General features: G+C 34.1%; 1 protein-coding gene across 18 annotated transcripts in view; it reads right to left on the minus strand.

Annotated features, from left to right (window-relative positions):
* The window catches only part of LOC121408832 (rho GTPase-activating protein 26-like), an 89370-nt gene that overhangs the window by 18489 nt on the left and 48998 nt on the right, over positions 1 to 21883 (minus strand). For 10 of the 18 annotated variants that reach the window (XM_041600573.1, XM_041600559.1, XM_041600534.1 and 7 more), the window contains exons 10-23: positions 20931 to 20994; positions 20372 to 20469; positions 19546 to 19583; positions 18963 to 19019; positions 18183 to 18261; positions 17598 to 17637; positions 17223 to 17285; positions 15501 to 15575; positions 14910 to 14997; positions 14057 to 14115; positions 13315 to 13420; positions 11761 to 11920; positions 10233 to 11037; positions 3266 to 3385 (exon numbers count right to left, since the gene is read on the minus strand). In XM_041600573.1, coding sequence (XP_041456507.1) covers positions 3266 to 3385; positions 10233 to 11037; positions 11761 to 11920; positions 13315 to 13420; positions 14057 to 14115; positions 14910 to 14997; positions 15501 to 15575; positions 17223 to 17285; positions 17598 to 17637; positions 18183 to 18261; positions 18963 to 19019; positions 19546 to 19583; positions 20372 to 20469; positions 20931 to 20994 — 1852 coding nt within the window. The remainder of the gene's footprint in view (positions 1 to 3265; positions 3386 to 10232; positions 11038 to 11760; positions 11921 to 13314; positions 13421 to 14056; positions 14116 to 14909; positions 14998 to 15500; positions 15576 to 17222; positions 17286 to 17597; positions 17638 to 18182; positions 18262 to 18962; positions 19020 to 19545; positions 19584 to 20371; positions 20470 to 20930; positions 20995 to 21883) is intronic. The other 8 variants (XM_041600634.1, XM_041600625.1, XM_041600616.1 and 5 more) reach the window with 4 other exon arrangements.

The raw sequence follows: 21883 nt of genomic DNA on the forward strand, positions 1-21883 counted from the left end.
ATTAAATATTTACCAATAATAATTTTTGTTAATATAATAAATGAAGAAGGATTTTGAGGGATATAAGGATTGTTAGTAACAATTCGGGAAGATGTGGTCACGCATTGAATACATTCTTGTATCGAGGCAGATAGTGTCCTTTTAAACATCACACCTCAGTACACAAAGTGATTCTTGCTTAATAAAGCATTAATCTAATTGTAAGGGTCTTTATAAAACAATGATATTATGAAAATAAAAGTGATTTCATACATCCATTTCACAATTGTAAGAAAAAATGTCCAAACATCCAACAGAGACTCTAGTGGATCAGACATCATCATTTAATCTCATACTATTTGTTCTGATTTCTATTTTTATTTTAAAAAGTTTCCAGGTATCATTAGGATATTACTGAAAAAGCAAAGTCTAAAAAACAAGCCTGACATTTTTGCACAACTGATAATAAAAATTGAAAATGTATTCCTTGCTTGTATTGCACATTACCCATCCCTTTCACTCATTTGATATGTAGTGATATATTAAAAAATAACATTCAGTGATACAATTCCCTATGCAACTAAGAACAGACTCCTAAAAAAAAGTTGGACAACATCCATAACATCCTTTAACATGATGAATCACATGAATGATCTCTTCAAATACACGCAATAAGAAAGTCATACTTTAAAGAAAGTTTCTTTTCACTGAAATGGCAGACAAGATTCTAGCTCAGTCTGAATGACACTATTCCATCCCTCCTTATAAACAAACCCCCTTGTTATATCATTCCAATTATAAACAGGTGTTCCATAAAGCTGTTCATACAGGATTGCACAACTTAAAGATTGAGTGGTATATGGCAGGCCAAATTTGTGTACACAATTATCTTCGATTTTGTGAAATGGTTGTAATGATAACCCACACCATTAATCTAATGAAAAAAATACCAATAATACCAACTCATGAAGTTGATTTATTTGTCACATTACAGTTAAAAGTTTTAATATAAAAAGTTAGAAATAACTTTGGGCACATAATTGGCAATTCATATTCAAGTCAATCATAAAATCATGCCTGACTTTGTAAACAGCTTTGTGAAACCGCCCACTGGACATTACAAATTAAGATTACTTCCAATCTATGCATGCAACAGTAAGATGCAGTGCATGACTTATCACTATGTGGAGTGGTATATATCCATAGGACAGGACATGCTTTATAATCGCATTCAACTCACATAGAGTTTACAAAACATTTCAGATTCATCTGACAAATTACAAGAATTAGACAATTATTTCTCAGCCCTGAAATAACGAAATTAACCAGACAATAGATGTATCTCATTCTCTAACAAGTTTCATAAATGTAAAAGCAAAATCCATTTTGAGAAGTAAAACACTGAAAATTCAGTTAACCCTAAAATTATTTTCATCCCTGCTTCCTATTTCCTACATATTTCAAACCTCTAAAAATTTTCTTTTTAAATGAAAACTCAAATAAACTTCATTATTTCTGCAAAACGTCCTAAAGCCATGTTATAAAAAAACGCTTTTTGCAATGTGGCTCTAATTGAAATTATTCTGACTTCATGGTTTTGTTATATTGTTCTGCTTCAATCTACAAAAGGAAAACTCTAACTTTATTTAATTTATGGTTATCCAATGTTCTCAAATAAGAACACATGCACCATGTTATATTCATTTAGTTTTAGTAAAATAATTACACATAATTCAGACAGTGTGATTGCTATTTGTAATTCCAACTACACAGATATGTGTTTTCCACAATGTATAATGTGGCTATCACATACAGTGCTACAGCAGGCAATGTATTAAAAGCATTGATTACTTCTTGCAACTTTTTAAAGATTTGAAAAAATATCTCAAAATCAAATTAATTTGAAAATATAATATTCATTGCATTTTTCAAAATATCTCTACTAAAAGAATTGTATGAAGCAACCAAGATAAGACTTTATATAAAATGTCGTTAAAGTTAGATACTGATATTTCAAAAAGTAGTATATCTATCATGCATAATAGAAAAGCTTTTATTCAATTTTCAATCTGCTCACTGTGTATTTCTGTATGTTCTTGCTTGTCCCCTCCTTTTTGTCTCTCTTGGTCAATTTCCCCTCTTATTCTCTCCCATCTTTCTTATCTCTCTCTCTTTGTATCCCTCTCACTCACACATTCTTTCTCTATCTCTCCTTTTCTCCTTATTTTTTTCCTACGGACATCCTAATCTAAAAATCCTTTTATTTTCGATAGAAATATTGACTTGAAGAATAGACCCCTTTTATCTGTGAATTCATCTGAATATGACATACATAAAACAGACTACTTACCTCCTTTCATTTCAAGTAAATATAAAAAATAAATGAATGAAAGTAACAAAAACACTGATCAAAACTAAGAATCTTAATCAGTCTGAAAATAAATCAGAATTGTATCCGCTTGGTCTACTAGCAGATGGAATAATTCTCAGATTGTCTAACATCATCATGGCTAACTACACCATTTGATCTAATTCCTGTTTGGTCTTAAGTAAACAGTTGCTGTATGTTTGAACCATCACTCGTACTATCTATTATTAACTATGATGCCCAAAATGACTAATTTCCACTATGTCTTATTTTGAAATTGGTCCATCTAATCATACAGATCAAGTGGATATTAGACAAAAAGAGTATAGCCAAACTGGAAATAAGACAAACTGGTAAATGGGCTACATGAAAGTGGCAATTAGACCAAATTATTAGTACATAGATCAACAGGTTGATGAACTAGGATTAAACGATGTGGGATAAGACCATACGGAAAGTATACAAAGTGGCTATGTGCCAAATGGTAATTTACTTATAGACGATGAACATTAATATCATGCATGCTAAGCTATATATCTGTGATAACTTGGTCAGGTGGGCGAGTATATAATGAATCCAATGACCCTTATTCGATGAATATAATTATTCTTTGAACCAAATATCCATCCTTTACGAGGGAAATTAACTCACAAAGAAATTAATCATAAGTGACTGATGACCAACAGAATCTATGACAAAATAATGAAAGATATCGGTGAATAGAAGAAAAAATCTATGAACTGTGATATGATGAAGAGCATTATGTCTTCCAAAAACATTATGCCTTCTTGTACTGTTCCAAAACAAAAGATAATCCTTTTTCAGAAATAAGGAGTAAAATGAATATCAAATGTGATGATATAAAATAATAGGGAAGGGCAGGGAGATGAGACAGCATGCAACGGTATGTAGGCCTACCTGTCGAGAGAGAGTTTGCTTTCTTACTGGTCGGTGGTGAAGAATTTGAAGAATGCGTAGACAGCGACGATTGTGAACTTATGGACTCATGGCTGCTACTACTGCTGTACTGAGCCTCAACTGTTTTCATTGTCGTATTAGGGGAGTATAAAAATACCATCAAAAAATAGATCAATAGTAAAACATTATATCATTATATAGACAGCAATTTACAAGATTTCAGCATGCTTTTAGATCAGTGGCATAGCAAAGATACACTTGGGGAGCGTTTCATCAATATTTGTGCTCTGACAAGTTGTCCTTTGTTTTAATTGGATATTCAGGAAGCACAACTATCTTGACTGTTTCTATGGTAACTGTCTGATAATGGCATCTTGTCAGCACTGACAACTTTCATGAAATGGTCCCCTGAATACATATTTTCATTTTGCAAAATGCTAGGCATTATCTATAACTACAAAAGTATTGCCTCATGCATAACTTATCCTAAATTAATTTGCAACCAAGCCAAATTAATTTAAGTGTTTTTATTTTCACCAATGCCGATTTAGAAAAGAATAATCCCCTATGAAACAGCCATTACAATTCTTTTTAACAGGCCTTGCAAATACACAAGCCATGCACTTCTTTGGGTGCTTTTTAATCTCTTAGAAAAATGCTTTAATCCTTACTTAATCAAGGCTATCTTGTACCTTAAAACAGATATCAGTAAAATAACCTAGCGTACATTTAACCTTAATCTAAAGCAATTGACTACAATATGCACTTCTTTCCTCATAAAAAAAGGTAAAAATATATATGAGAATGAAGGGAAGTGGTAGTGGGATAGCCAATGAATTGTTTATATGATCTTATTTTCATGCCTAAAACATTTCATTTCCTTTATCCCATAAGAATCGTTTCCCATTCATTTAGAAATGATTTGTCAGCAGTCTTCCTCACCCTGCACAATAATAGTGGAGACACAGCTCTGAACATTGTTATGCATTCATTTAGTAAGTGCATAATTACAATTAATTGCTAACTGAACCAACGTTTTAGAAGAAATCTGCACATTTAATTGTTAGTTATTCTCCAATCATTGATAATATAAGTGAAAACCTAGCACTAAAACAGTCAAAAGAACATGAGCTTTCGTTGCTCCCATTTAATAATTCTTTTCAGTTATTCATAATTTATAAAGAAGAAATAGCATTCTCTTATAAACAGGATATATATATTTGCTGCAATTTGTGTGTGCTATGATGTTTGGTCAGGGTTTTTAATCGTGGTCAAAGGTCAAAGCTATAATATCAAGGGAGCTCATGGAATATGAAGGACGGTCCAGGGAAATGATGTAGGCTCATGCACCTTCTCATTCTAAAACTGGTCCTAATATATACCAAATCAACAATTATTCCTATTTTTAATGGAAGTCCCAATCAAAAGTAAATAATAAAGAAACATTTCGGTAAAAGTAATTTGGGAATGAAATAAATTATACATTAAGACCTAGATAAAGGAATATCTAGACTTAACATTAGAGGAAAGTGAGCAAGCAGATACAAATATTAATGTTCCTGAATAGAAGTACAACCTGAATATTAATTTGTTTTTCTAAATAAATTGGTCACAATAAAGGTTTCTTAAATTACTTTTTTCCAAAGTAACTCAATAAAAAGTGCCTACATAATGGATGCTAAAACTAGACCGAGAGTACTTTTTATCATTTTTATTTTTTGTAAAACTGCCTATTCTCGAATATAATTTACTGTACGATTGAAGTGAAATGAAGCCAAACCCAATCTTTCTCTGTCAAACTTCAATTACAAATCTGTCCAAAACATGAGAATTCAAATTTCCCCAATCAACATAAAACTCTTTTTGTATTAAGCTTGTCATCTATAATCCACATAGTAAATCTACATTGTAAGGCAGATGCAGGATTTACCAGGGGCACTAAAACAATCTCCAAAAATATCTTTTTAATTATACATCTGAGAAGTTCAGGGCCCCATGAGTCTTCAAGAAAATTCTATTTTTTTTCAAGGAAAATCATCAAAGAGGCTCATTATAAGATAAATGCCATCCTCTTAACAAGATTGGTAGTAAGCATGGTCATCTGAACCATAGCAAACAGAGAAAGTTGTGACATACATACATACACACACACATGTTTAAGGTTACTATCAGAGCTTTAGGCTTCCATTCTATAAGTCTTTGGAAATCATTTCAGGATGGTAAAAGCTAATCATAAGTTATGCATGGCTTTATACATGGCCATGGGCGTAAGTGCAGAGGAGTATCTTGTATGGGGGGGGGAGTGAAACAATAACCCCCCCCACATGAACAAAGGATAATCCTCTGCGCCATCGACCCTGGTCATGACTGATGACCCCTTCTGCTAAATCAGATTCTCAATTAGTTGTGTTTCTATCAGCAAAGGTAGAAATCTGTTCTTTCTAAAATATAAATTCTTGTAAGAAGCATCTGAACGAAAACCTTATAATCAGTAAAAATTTCATTAGAGTTTATAGGAAATTCACCTCCACAATGTAACATAGGAGTGCTTTGAGCACATAACAAGGTGGAATTATGCACAAGATAAATACCCTATATTATTATCATTATTATAATGATGTGAAAACAGGTAATATTGGGGTATTTCATTTAGCACAACAGGTCATCAGTCGTGCATCCAGTCCTTCATAACTTATGAACAACTTCATGGAACATCATCCAAGACTCAATGAATTGACCTTTGACATAATGCACCTGTCACAACTCTCTCAATACATGGGCTATGGTCTGGTGCAACTAGTGTGACAGGGTGTGGATTGGACAGAATTAGAACACTGACAATACTATTCTAAGCTAGACTGGACAGGGAGTGCATGGCGTTACAATGCTAGAGTCACTCACTTGTTGGGGAGAACATCACCCAAGACTCCATGAATTGACCTTTGACATATGATGTCACTACTCTCTCAATACATGGGCTATGGTCTGGTGCAACTAGTGTGATAGGGTGTGGATTGGAGAGAGTTAGATAGGACACTGACAAAACTATTCTAAGCTACACTGGACAGGGAATGCATGGCTTCACAATGTTGGAGTCACTCACTTGTTGGGGAGCATTTCATGAAACAACTAACAATGTTCACTGACTAATTCCTTCTGGGCCAATCAGATGCAAGGATTTCAGTAGCTTATAACAGCTGTCAGTGAAAAATCACAAGATTCTTTGCTTCATGAAACACTCCACTGAGCAAACCATTCCTACAAGGTCAAGGGCATCCTACTACACTGATTCATGTATTCTGATCACCCCTCTACAGATCAGTAGAAATGACCAATGAACTACACTATAATGCATCTAACCCATTGGGTTAATTCTGTGCTTTGACAATGTAGGAATGACTATAATCCAAATTCTATACCTGAACACAATATTCCATCTCATTCATATCTTTATTTTCCTCTAGAAACCTACCAAATAATTCTGGATTAAACACTTCTATGTAACGTTTTTATGCATGCTATTTTTTTAAAGAACAAGGCACTGGCATATCCAGCCAAGTTGGATACAACACCATTTAAAGTTGATGTTTCATAAAGCCGTTGGTTAGTTACAAATGACTTTACACACGACTGGTAACCCCTTCTTGTGCTACATGATAGATCCCAATGTAGCTGACTAAGCACATAAGAACATGTTCCAATCGTGCGTAAAGTCACAGGTAACTTTACAAGCAGTTGTATGAAACTCCCACCAGGGGCCATATTATTTGTGCACATTAGTCGGCCCTTCAAATATTTTGTATCTTACACGGCTAGGCCCACGCCTGCAAAGAAAGAAATAAAAATTCCATTTCTTAATCTTATAAGATAAAGGGTATAGCTGATTCAGGATTAACAAAGACCATTGCTTGCAGATGGAATATAGAATTCAGGTTTTGAGTCAATGACTATTGTAGGCATCAGACTGGCATGGCGTACCGACTGGGGGAAACACATAATGACAAAGCCAAGTTTGTGAAGCTTGGTGGAAGAATAGATCTGGATTAATGATGACTATGAGATTAGTATAATCCTCTCGCGACCCTTAGCAATGGATTAGCTTCACCCAATGCCTTAGCCCCTTCCTGAATTAGCTTTTCACCCGCAACACTAGTTATACCAATATATCCATCTTTTTCTCTCTTCAACTGTAATATTGTATATGTGAATACAATATTTGAGAAACTTTTAAAAAAAAGAATATCAGTTCTTAAATGTGATATATCATTCACATATCACATTCTGTGTCTGATGCCTTAACCTCAAACATCTATCTGGATTACTATCTGACCTGAATTTATTTACTAACTATACATCATTACATCCCAGTCTTTGTTGAAGAGGACAGTCTAAATTATAGAAACAACTCGTTTGGGATTCTTGATGATTTCAAGCAGTGTAAGAAAAAATAACATATTTAGGCAAAAAAAAATTGATGAAGGAGAAGAGATGGATATATAAGCAGAAATGTTACTATGATGAATGGTAGACAACTGTTGCTAAGATGATGATGATGGTGGTGGTGGTAGTGGTGGTAGCTTAGTGGTAGTATAGGAACTCTGGTGGCTAAAACTATAATACGAACAACAGACGCACAGCAAGTTTTCTGGTATGACAGAGCAGAGGAGCACACAAACAGACATGCAGGAGGTAACAAACACATAAGGGCCCCGCAACATTCAGCTTAGCAATCGATCGTAAGGCTGATTTATTAGATCAATTGTATTGATTAATGTATATGATCACTTGTATAAGTCAACCCCACAATTAATCACCAAGTTTTATATTACAGGGCTAAGGGGCAGTTTTCACACAGAACTTATGATTGAAGTTAACGTCCACATTATTGTAACTACTAAGGAATACTTGTAGCTGTCAAGGCTTTCCACAATGGTAGTTAGTATAATGGTAGGGTTACTATAATCAAGTTCTTTATGAAAAGTGGCCCTTGGTAGAGGAAAGCAGAGGAGGGGGGTAAACGAACAAAGATCAAGCATTTAGCATTGGAATACAGAAACAAGGATGCAACACTTAGATATAGATAACAGAAAACAGATAAATCTGAAAAAAAGTCACAGAATCAAAGAGAAGCTAAAACTAAAAGAGAGAGAGATAAATCATAATTGCAAAATAAAACAGAAACACACAGCAAATCATATCAACATCAACAAAAAAGGTCTTCTATCCACCCTCATATCAATTTCTCACGAAGTATTTTGCAAACTTTTGAATGCACACTTAATGTTATTCCAGATAATTAAACCCATTTGTTTGAAGTGAAAAACCTACAGATCAAATGTTTTATCATGTGACTTTGAAGAACTGCATTTGCTTTTTTTAAAAATCCAAATAAATCCATATAAAAAACTACTACTTTTGTATATTGGTGATATGTTAATTTCTCTCTTTTTTCTATGGTAATAAAGCCTTTTACATCACGAGTGAACTTTCCAGCATTTTGTCAATTTTTTAGGACAAAGATTATTAATGAATTCAATAGATTGGATCAAATAAACAAATTAAGAAGAATCAAAATGCTAAAATTATGGCATAATTTTAAACTGAATAAAGCAGGGGAAGATGAAAAAAGATGAAAATTAAATCAGAAATGTAAATGAATGAAATCCTAAAAACTTTATTCAATTAAGTAATATTAAGTAATGTTAAGTAATCAATGTCGATTTAAAAATCTGAAAACAAAAGTAAACCTTTATGTTCCTTCTAAATTACTAATAATTACTAGCCTACAATTACAGCTAAGCCTATACCTGGGACTATCACATTATAAAGAGGGGATAACATACAATACCACATGCAGGCATTCATCACAACATATACCCAGGCAGCATGCATATCAATAAATCCAAACAATACCCAGCATGAGAGCGATGATTTAATACTGCATCATTTGGATTTTACTCATCAAAAGAGAGTTTTTAGATATGAAAATTTGGCAAGGGATGGTTTAATGAATTATTTGATTGAAAGCATTTTTCTGGTACTGTTGAACATATTCCAACTGGGCTCTTCGATGAAATTTGTTTCTTGAGGTCCCCCTCCCCCCCATGAAAATATTATTTTCCTTCATATGTTTAAGAATAATGATCAATTGTGTTATAACAATTTATCATTTTACAAAATGTTTTCATTTTGTTAATAAGAATTCACAAATGAAAGGCTTTAATTCTATCTTTTGTTATTTCTTGTCCCGTTTTAACAAACTTGGTGCGAAATGATTTGTGAAATTATAGAAAAGGGCACATGCGCCATATAATTTTGCAGTGGTTCTGCAGCAATTAGAAACTTTGTAATGAAGGCATTAACATTTGGAACAAAGAGAGCGAACAGAGCAATGCACATATTATTTTGTTGAAGTTTGAAAATGTAATTATGAAATTTTGAAAATTTTGCTCATTACTCCACAAAAGACAGTCAGATGAACTTAGATTTAATGTAAAAAAAGAATGGTTCATTGAAAGAATTGTTCTGATTGTAGAAAACCAGAAACCTTTAGACTTTGTCTGAATGATTAAAAGACACTGATGCAGCATGAAATAGAATGAACTCTCATGAAGAAATATTGTATTGTATTCATGACATGTACCTGGCTTGCCTTGCATAACCCAAGAAGGAAGGCTCCTCCTACGAGGCTTGCGGAGGATCACACCAGCTTTACCACAGGGTACATCAATACAACCACCACTATTACTACCACCACCACCACCACTACCACTACTACCATCCACATCAACTGGTCTACCACCATCATCACCACCATGGTGTTTAGTAGTAGCAACACCAATGTTAGTGTTCACGGACACCGGTCTGGAGGGCTTGCGACCCTGGTTAGGTTTTTTCTGGAAGAAGCGGGCAAGTGAGGCGACAGAGGAAGTGGGTCGGGGGATATCCACCGCTTCGCTTCGCAAACCTGGCTTGTCTGTGTGAGGTGTGAGCAGGAAGCGCCGTCTGAGCGCTGCCACTCGTCCCGATTCCATCAACATGGATGATTCCCCCGGTCGGTTGCCTTCCAGACTGTGCTGCTCAGGTGGAGGACTCTTCATTGATGTTCCATGCATTGGTGTCTCTTTGGGTTGGTTGGCATTAGGGTCTTTGTGAGAGCGATACGTCACAACTTGACTGTAAACAGGAATATCACTGTGATAAGTGTCTGTGAGACTAGGTGCGGTAGAGCTCGGGCTGGGGGTGACACTACGTGGGAAAGCATCATTACTAGGGGTAGGTGACTGTGGTTGAGGAGTCCTAGATCGGAGCGTCACCGGTGGGGGTGACTTGGGCTTCGGTGAAACCGGTGGAGGGGAATTCATAGGTCTGGTATAGAACATGCTATTACCCGTCGTCCTGAAAGGTGGGGTACGTGGGAGGGTCTGTGTCACGCCCCCATTGTGCAGGTGCGTTGCATTATTATTGGCCCGATTGGCATGGTCTGTCCTCCTAAATCTATCATTCCACTTGTTCTTTAAGGTTTCACCTGGTCTCCTTGGCGATGGTTCCCTTGATACCGTGCTACTGCTACTATCCATGGCATGCACCTGTCTCCCGTCTTTAGGGGTGGAGTTGGGCGTGGCTGATTTGGCATGCATCGGTGACGCCCTGGATGATGAGGATGCACTCGATGATGAGGAGATAGAGGAAGAGGCTGAATTGGGGAAGTTGGTCGTAGGTGTCCTGGTTGATAGAGCTGGAGGTAAACCATCTGGTGTAGTCTTGAAGATCTGTCATAGAATTTGGGATTAAAAAAAGATTAACAAGTCAATATATTCCTCAAAATACTTACAGAAATATACAGGTAAACGTCCACAATTTGTCCTTCCAAAAGTCAAATATTTGCCCAAGTCTAGGCAACTTTTTAGATTAGATTATGCAAAACATGCATTATGGACCTCTTCTACGGTAAACAGTGGTCCCAAAAGATTCAAACTGGGAGAAGTTACCCATAGTAATCATTTTAAGGGAGTTTGAAATGGTTATCTTTACATATGATTTAACAATCAGCTACTTAGTTAATCTTTATGAAATATTGAATTTAACAGAAAATTGATTCCGAAACCCCGAGTACCAATGTTGCAAACTCCCAAACAGATGTTCATCCAGTTTAATAGAACAATTGATTTCATTATCTCATGAGATAGGAATACAATAATGCATTTTCTCAATGGGTTATGGAAATAAAATTAGGAGAAACTCACACTGAGGCTAGCTATAAAAAGTGGCTAGGGGCCCTTAACCACATATAAAAATAGCCCTTTTCAATGGCTTATTGGTCCACTGAAAAAAATCAATACAAAATGCATGAGCAGGAGTAAAATGTTGCCCCATGTATAAATTTTCTCTCAAAATGGTAATGGGCTAATTACAAATTTAATGTGGAATGCAAGAAAAGTAGAAAATAGAGCCCCCCCATGAAAGAATAGAAATAATGGATATAAGAATGGAACCTTGTGATAGTTTGATATGAGTATCTCAATGATGATGTTAGAGAACTTGATATCCATGATTGCTTTCATCGTCTCTTCTTCGGGTCTCATTAAGGTTGGTCCGAAACACACCCCAAGGTTTGCAACCGTCATCAGGTTCTTTTCACTGTTACTTGCCACTCTGTCAAAGACAAACAGATATAAATGGTTTCCATGGTGAATGCATCGAAATGTAGTACACCAATACAATTGGTCCTAGATAAGACTACAAAGACTCTATGTGTTGGCAAGTATGTTCTTTCATCTTTAGGAGAATTAGAAAGTTTTGGTAGTCCTGTCCAGGAAAAAACACATGCTCAAGAAAGATATGCAGAGTACTGTAAACCTATAGAGGATTAAGTGACTAACAGAATTCTGATCAGTCAGTCATGTGTAATTCATCATACAAACAACTATTGATACCTTACCTACGTAAGTTATGTGAGGGCATAAATCATCGATAAACTCACTGTCATTGTCAAATTGGAACCACGATACATATTAATAATACATAACCCCATGCTTTGTTGCCTCATGTAGAGTTTAAATCAAAGTTCTCTTTTGCATTATAAAAAGTACCAGACAGCAACAACAAATTCACAATCCCATAAAATGCCTGGGGTGGTATTCTGAGGTCATTTTATCTTTAAAATATTTTATTTTATCTCTTAAAATGAAATTGGTATTCTGAGATGAGATTTTATCTCTCAGATAAAATTTTAGATTTTATCTTGCGTTTCTACAAATGATACGCAACAGAACAATGCCTGCGTACACATACCCATCGCGTATCTGGCCATTGCAACGCAGATGATGTGCTTGCGCCCATTACTTTGAAGAAGAAAATAAAATAAACTTAAAAGAGGGTAGAGGCTATTTTATCTCTGCGACGTTGATTTCACCAGTATTTCTAGGTGAATTAACCCCAAATGGTGACATGAAAATGAAGAAAAATTATATACTTATTGAGAATAACACCTTAACGTTGTTCCTGTACAATCATAGAGTATTTCATAAGACTTTTCTTTACTAATATTGTCTTTGAAAAGATGTTTGAAAAGATGCGATATAGACTTCGAAAAAAGATGAGAGTATTGTCCTTTTTGTTAAAAAGAAATCTCCGTAAAGATGCGCAAGCGTATTAGAAATCAATAAATTGACGCAATCTGGCTCCTTTACCACACCTCCTGGCGGAATAGATTTTAATTGGTTGAGTTATATGAGAGAGCTATAAAAGCGCGTTTCTAATTGGATATTGATTAAAAAATAGGTGTGTCTTACAGAGATAAAATGAAGATAAAATGGTTCTCAGAATACCAATTCGGAGAGATTTTAAGGTTATTTTATCTCACTGATTTTAACGGAGATAAAATATTTTATTTTATCTGAGATAAAATGGATCTCAGAATACCACCCCTGGACACCTCAGATGATTAGTGCCTAAGCTAAAGAAGGCCTACATGTGGAGAAGTAATTTATTTAATTAAAAATTAAATAGAAAGGATACTCGGAATCTGAGAAATGGGGAAGTCTGACCTGTTTAAATGACCTATTACTAGATCAAGCATCTCAAAGTTTGGTTCTGGAAGTGTGTGTATGATGGCATGGATATCATTTACTCTCAGTGTCTTGGATTCTTGCTCTGATGAAGGAAAGGAAAGAAGGAAAATATTTAATATTAAAGAGAAAATTGAAGAAAAAACACAGTAAGGAATGAGAATATAACAAAAGAAAAACAATGAATAATACCAAAGAAAGTTTAATGAATATGAAATTTTAAAAAGTAAAAGATCTTATTTGTGAAATGAAATGAAAATATATATATATCAGATTATCAAAGTAGAACTTTTCACTGAAAAATCAAACATTTCCTGCTGTTACAATTATTGCCCCTGGTTGGTTTTTCATAAAGCTGTTTGTATTAAGTGCGACTTTAAGAATGACTGGTGATCCCTTTCTTGTGGTAAATGATATTCACCATTAAAGTTTATTGACTATTATGTAGAGCTTGGGAGAGGTTCACCAGTCGTTTTTAAAGTCGCTCTTAACTTTAATACAAAGAGCTTTATGAAATGGCCCTCTGATATCATACCTATAACTCTGCAACATGAAAAAAGGTATATATATAAAAATCATCATTATCATTTCCATCTGGTTTTAAAATCACACTATCCAGTTCATCAGAACTTCCCTAAAATGATACAGAAACCTATATCAGTCAATTAATTGCATGTTATCAACATGATTATTGTACGGCTCAGGTTGATGATGTACTTACTTGCTGCTAACATTAGTTCATCATGACACTTGTGTGTCATGAGAGGCTCTGGTAGATTCCTATTGATTGTGAAAAAAAAAAAAACTTTTATAAAATAGGTGTATTATTTCAAGCATAGCGACTGGCCAATATGCGTCACACGACATCAAACTTTTTTGTGCACTGCACAGCAGTGCAAAAGGTGCGCAACGAAAATTGACATTGCACGCTCAAGCAAATCAATGCGAAAGAAGTCCCGGGAGAAGTCCAACAAAACTGTACTGTAACTTTTAAAAAATTTTGTTTCTGTGTTGCTATTTTATAAAACAAATAATGCACTTGCTCTGCCATGCGTAAAATTAAATGCAGAGAAAGCTCGGTTTCTTCAGATGGTGCACACTGGGCACTCGCCGCCAGCGGCTTGTGCACAGTGCGGCATCTACCTAAAGAAACCTCGCATGCTCTGCATTTCCACTACCGCACTCGGCTGCATGCATTATTTGTATAATAATTACAAATTATAAATCAATCAATATTACATACGGATTCATATCTATAATACCTGCTTTCACAACAAACAAAAAACATTACAATGGTTCATTGTCATTGCTTTACAATATTAGGGATTTGCTCAAATTCAAATGGTCAATAATATCCATTCTCCAGAGCAAAAGCCATTCTAGACAATATATATTTTAGGATAAGACTTTCAAAGGAGGAATAATTTGTATTGTAGAATTTATTTGTGACTAATATAAACATTGTAGAATTTGTAAACCAGTGTCAATATCTATAGTCGTACCACAATGAAAACATTACACATATATACTGTACAATATATACTATACAAGAATATAGTAGATATTTATTTGACCTGAAGTAGTTCTTGAGAGCGCTTGTGATTGTTTTGATTTCCCATTCACCAGAATCAGATAGATTGACATTCTGAGGTTTCCTCTTATCTGTAAAACAAATATTACAATCGATCAAAATACATTACCGGTATTATATTCATTTATAAAAAGATTTCTAAAAAGTCTACCAAAATGAATAATTACATTCATTTTTACAAAGTTTAATAAAGAATTACAATTTTTTTAAAGACATCATTACATTATTTTTTAGAGAGTCGAATTCAGTTTAACAAAACATTTTCACCATATTTTTAAATTTCATTTCCCCTTTTTAAACAAAATAATACCAATTTATATCGCTATATTTTGATCTACAACACAACTAAAACATAGTTATATACATCCTGTGATGCAATATGAATGCATGTACACCACATGTCATTAGAACTGGATAGAAATGCAAGCAAATGGTCAATGAAGCAGAATTACCATTCGTATCAACTATTTCTTGGATGAAATTATTTTGTCAATGTGTAAACAAAATCAATTTCAACTATGTAACACTGTATTATGGGCAAAATAGGCAAATCAGAATGTGAAGATTGACTTACCTAAACAGAGTGAGGTTAACCTTTGAACTTTGCTGTTGACTCCAACTACTCTGTACAAACCTTGATCATCAAGACCTAATACAAGAAATATATATAAAAAACAAGTGGAATGCCTCTGGCCGTCTCACCTGCATCACGCGGTTCAATATAGCAGCAGTGCTGACTTTGAATACTACTCTAACTCGTACAAGATGCTCAGTGATACATGGTTACTCTTATGTCCACTTTTTATGAACTAGACCAATAAACTTACAGAGATATGATGGTTTTTCAACAAAAAAACCCAACATGGCCAAAGTTCATTGACCTTACATGACCTTTGACCTTGATCATGTGACCTGAAACTCGCACAGGATGTTCAGTGATACTTGATTACTCTTATGTACAAGTTTCATGAATCAGATCCATAAACTTTCAAAGTTATGATGGTAATTCAACAGATACACCCAATTCGGCCAAAGTTCATTGACCTTTGACCTTGGTCATGTGACCTGAAACGCGCACAGGACGTTCAGTGATACTTAATTACTCTAATGTCCAAGTTTAATGAACTAGACCAATAAACTTTCAAAGTTATGATGGTAATTCAACAGATACCCCCGATTCGGCCAAAGTGCATTGACCCTAAATGACCTTTGACCTTAATCATGAGACCTGAAACTTGCACAAAATGTTCAGTGATGCTTGATTACTATTATGTCCAAGTTTCATGAATCAGATCCATAAACTTTCAAAGTTATGATGGGAATTCAACAGATATCCCCAATTCGGCCAAAGTTCATTGACCCTAAATGACCTTTGACCTTGGTCATGTGACGTGAAACTCATGCAGGATGTTCAGTGATACTTGATTAACCTTATGTCCAAGTTTCATGAACTAGGTCCATATATTTTCTAAGTTATGATGACATTTCAAAAACTTAACCTCAGGTTAAGATTTCGATGTTGATTTCTCCAACATGGTCTAAGTTCATTGACCCTAATTGACCTTTGACCTTGGTCATGTGACATGAAACTCTAATAGGATGTTCAGTAATACTTGATTAACCTTATGGCCAAGTTTTATTAACTAGGTCCATATACTTTCTAAGTTATGACGTCATTTCAAAAACTTAACCTCAGGTTAAGATTTGATGTTGACGCCGCCGCCGCCGTCGGAAAAGCGGCGCCTATAGTCTCACTTTGCTTCGCAGGTGAGACAAAAAACCTCCATTCAGTCTTCTACCACAGTTATCAGAAAAGAGAGATTTCGATTTCACAACAATTCTCTCTCGTCATCTTTCTTTATCCATGGACAGAGAGACTGAATCCCAAATCAGAAGATTCTGTGTCATGGATTAGTCCTCTCAAACTTTCTATAATGTCATACAAAATGAAATTGAAAGAATAGTTTCACCACAATGAATTCACAATCTATTTGAAAATATGAAAATTACCATGATGAAATTGGAAAATGCAGATTCTCAATTTGAACTCACCTTGTGATCAAACCATTACAACAAAAATCCCACAAAGTTTCTGATATTATGACAGATTGCATTCTGAGCCTATAGGCAGAGTTCAATGTGGTAAAGAATCATTCTAGTGGCAAACTTTTCTATAATCTTTGACAAAAACAAATATACACTTTTCAAACGTTGAAGCGGTTGATAAAACTTTTTAAGAACAAATGAGAGAAGGAAATGGAGCATGAGTTAAGAAGAATAAGAGAATAAATATTACCTCTACTCTCAATAGCTTCTATGCATTTCCTGATAAAGTGAAAACCAATGTCATTGAGAAGATCTGAAAACAAGAATAAAACAAAAATTTCATTACAAAGTTGACTGATCAAGTAAATACAAGATGCAAATATTCAAAGATTTCACACTGCTAAACTTAACAAATAATTGAATCATTCTATTCCGTATCGCTACCAAAACAAGCTATTCAATATCAACACAAGTGAACTAAATTTGTCACTTTAATTTGTCCAGCAAACTCTACAATTTTTCAAAAATAAGAAATACATACTGATTTGAAGTTAAATTTTTTTTAACTGCATAATATTTGTAAAAAATTATAATCTTTATTACAAAACATAACCCATATACTTACTTTCATCTGAATTGGAAATTTGTGATGGATTTAAGTACACCTATAAATGAGAGAAAGACATACAGAAAAAAAATCAAAATTGAATAGCATTCTTATTAAGAAGTCAGTCTATTTCTTTGCCCATTTAAATTCTACTATCTCAGGACTTCTGTGCCCTTGGGATATTATTTCATTTGACACACACTTTTTGTGATTATGTCTTATTTTTTTCTATTCCAAAAAACATGAACACCAAAAAGGTAAACCCAGCAACAAAATCTTTCTAAAAAATATTATTGGAGAGTTTCATACAGTTCAAAGTTCTATGTGTCCAGACTAAACAAAGATCTATTAAGGCACAATTTAAATGATGACTAAACCTATATATAACTACCCAAATCTTATTGAGAATTGTTACTTCCCATAACATGCATTTGTGGACTTCAGGAAAAGCACCAGGGTAATTTGATGGGGGGATGTGCCCTAAAAGTGCCATCATGTAATATGAAGTAACACCACCAACATATTTATTTTTGATACACTTCTGTCCCCCCCCCCCACCCACCCCCAACCCTGTAGTGCTGCCCTTATGTTCTTTCTACTCACCGGTTCTTTTCCACCCATTGCACGCATCCATTGTGATCTTTCTTCCTCTGTGATAGCTTGGAAGGTTAATACGTTGGGTCTGAAATACAAAAAAAAATCAAGTCCAACTCATTATTTAAGTTAAATACAGGATGGTCATCTCATCATGTGTAATATTTTGATACATGACACTGAACAAAGGATCGTCGTCATCATCATCATCACCATCATCATCATCACCATCATCATCATCACCATCATCACCATTACCATCACCACCATCATCATCATCATCATCACCACTGTCATCACCATCACCATCATCATCATCATCTTGTGACATAGGAGATGGTTCCATTAACTTTGATTACAACTTATGAAATCAGAGAGTTTTAGTTTAGCCACTCAGGTTCTCTATACCATAAGATGTCAATAGTGATTATCAATGTCTGCATCATATAGATTTAACTCAAGCTCTATCACGTTTCACCCTTAACAAGAAGAATTGACTTTCTATTTTCAAACGAACCTTCACACCTTTTCCTGAACTTGTATTATGATATACATTTTTCATTTGCAAATAATAAATATGAAATAATGAAATCATCATTAAGGTACCAATCCTTAAACTACATGATGAATTTGTGTACATCCAAAATAATCAAGATACTTGACTCATATCACAGTCATAGAATAATTTAGCAGTATTTGAATCATTGTAGTTGAGCTCCCCCTTCATTAGGATCTCTACTGTTTACACCTTTCACTTTCCATTTTAATCACTCCATTAATCAAACTTACTTCTCCATGATTGTGATGTCAAAGCAGAACCGTTTTTCTATCGACTCTGACATTCTTCTGCAAATAAGAAATTAAAACCAAACAAAAAATTGCCATTTTATACTCAAATATTTTTCAGCAAATACAAATATATGATTTACTAAAAAACACATTTGATCTGAACTTTAGTATCCACAAATGGATAGGAATTTGTGAATGTAGCTAGCCAAATATTGACATACTTTTTTATTATTATTTCCTAGCAGTTAACAATTAAAAGTGCAAAATTAATTTTTACTAGACATTGCTGACTAGTAATAAATTTATAGAATCACAGTATTTCTTACAATAGATATATTTCAAATATAAATTCAATTTATTTATAAACTTAAACTAACATGATTAAATATATATATAATAAAATGTAAGCAAACACCCTAGACAAGCTATCAACTTGCTGCTTGGCATAAGGAGCATTAGAGGATACTACGATTCATTGAAATGATTTGAGACACTTGTTATAAAGGGCTAATCAACCAAAAAACAGTCCCTATATCAGACAAGAAGAGACAATAACAACTGTGCATAATTTGTTGGATCATACCTTGTGCATGTTAGAACTGTTACGGTTTCCTCTGAGGTCTGTTAATGAAATAAAAAAAATCACACAAAATTTTCATTACAATAGCAATCATCCATCAAAATATCAGGGTACTAATTGATGCATATAGTTCTGATGGACTCCAGTTTTAATCCTATTTTGGAGGAAATCAACCAGGTACCAAAAACCAACTCGGAGTACAACAGAATATCTTAGATCTCTGAAAGAAGTCAACTTTAACTAATCGATAAAATTTTAATGAAGAGTTAAATAATCAGCAACATCTGTCTTTTAAAACAAATCAAAGTACTGAGATGAATCCGAATAATGCTGCACTATCATTGATTTTACACAGGGCTAAGATACAATACACATTACTAATGAGAGGCCAGTCAATATGAAAAAAGATCAATTTTCATTATTATCATTTTTTTCATATATCTAGATGATGATAAGTTTCATTTATATCAAATTTCTCTGAGAATTCTTTGTTTTCCTGAGAATTCTTTATGTGATTATACCAGAACTAACATTTAGCCAATTGACTTGTCAAGAGATTATATACCGGTAAAGCCTTTTAGACGATCCCTTTCTAGAAATAACTGCATACATTGAGGGCGGGCTACAGACAAGCCAGAATCTGATTACCAGGGCAATAATATATCTTTAAAGTGCTTGGAAACATTTTTGCTGTATATCAAGCACTATAGAAAAGTGGACTATCATTATTGGTATTATTGTGAGTATCCCATGTTATATGCCTTCTTTTCTTGTAATATGCCCCAAACCCTTTCAGATATTGTAGAGATATTGTAGAGAATAAACTTACAACTTTTGGTAGGGTCTGTACATATTGTTGCATGACAAGTTTCTTAGAATCCTTATGGTAGTGACAGTACTGTTTAATCCAACTGGAACCCAGTGCTCCTGAAAACAAAAACAAACATTTAAACATATTTCATTAAAGGAAAATGTCTATATCTATACTGACAGATTGACAGAGGATAGTTATAGCTTCCTTTTCAAAAACTTAATTTCATTTCATTTGCTTAAAAGTGCTACAATGCCTCCTAATTTACATTAAAACTATGACACACAATTTTTCTTCTTTGATCTTAGAATCATTTTTGAAAAGAGGTATGTATTAGCTCTGAGCTGCTAATCGAGTCAAATTGCAATATATCAAACAATCAAAAAAATTTACCAATTGATATAAAGTAATTCATACAATGCCCACAGTCAATTGTGACTTAGCATTAGGAAATTCAATCCTATTATTCAAGCATGACATTCATAAGCATGCAAAGGCCTTTCAGGAAGGATCTTTGACAATGTGTAACAGAATGTAATGGAGAATGAAAAGATTTGTTAATATTAATACAACTCACGTTTTTCATAGAGAAATAGATAGCCTTCTTGTGTTGATTTGTTCTTCCTGTTTTCATGTGGTTTCTGAAAATAAAAGACAGACAAAAAGTTTCTAAACTGCCTTACATCCTTGAAAAAAATATCTTTGCATGGATCAGCTTTAAGATATTAGAACAAAATAAAATTCATAGTTTATATTTGCGACATGACAATATGAATTATAAAAACTGACCACAGCACTCCATCTTGGGAAAAAGGGTTGAAATCCATCTTTTTTACTCTGTTTTTCTGGTCTGTTAACAAAAAGTGGTGCAAATTAAAGCAATCAATAGATCTGCAAAAAGTAGAATCACTACAAGTTAGCAGTGGAGATGAAAGACATATTTGATCAATTAATCTCACAAGAAGTTGTAACTATGGAAACCATCAATGTCATATTTCTTCATATATAAAATAATGTCCCTTTGCAGAAAAAAAGAGGAGCACAATGATTTGTCAAGACAATGATGAATACATCACTTTTAGAAGATAGTTTGAACTGGGCCCCGTCTTACAAAAAGTTGCCATTGATCTGATCTATCACAACTATGGATGTCCAAAAACGTCAGCAGCTAAAATGCAAGTTTGTTCAAAAAAATTTCTAGATATGACCTATATTCATACATTCATCATTATCTTGAAGATTCAGTTTGATTCTCATTATTTACTAAGGAGATTTGACAAATTTTCTGTAGAAAAAATTATGGTATGGATGGATTTCAATACAGTTGAGAATGTTTGGATCAATTGCTACTCTTTGTAAGACAGGGCCTAGATCTACACATTCTAATTATTGGCATAGATGGCTTTCCATAGTTGTCATTGATCAGGGTCCAGTTTCATAAAGACTTGTTGTAGAAACAAATGCACAATTTCTATAACAAATTCACTATCAGCCAATCAGATTGAAGGATTTCAGTAGCTTTTAACTGTT

Source organism: Lytechinus variegatus, chromosome 1 (genome assembly GCF_018143015.1).
Source record: "Lytechinus variegatus isolate NC3 chromosome 1, Lvar_3.0, whole genome shotgun sequence".
NCBI classification, from domain to species: Eukaryota; Metazoa; Echinodermata; class Echinoidea; order Temnopleuroida; family Toxopneustidae; genus Lytechinus; species Lytechinus variegatus.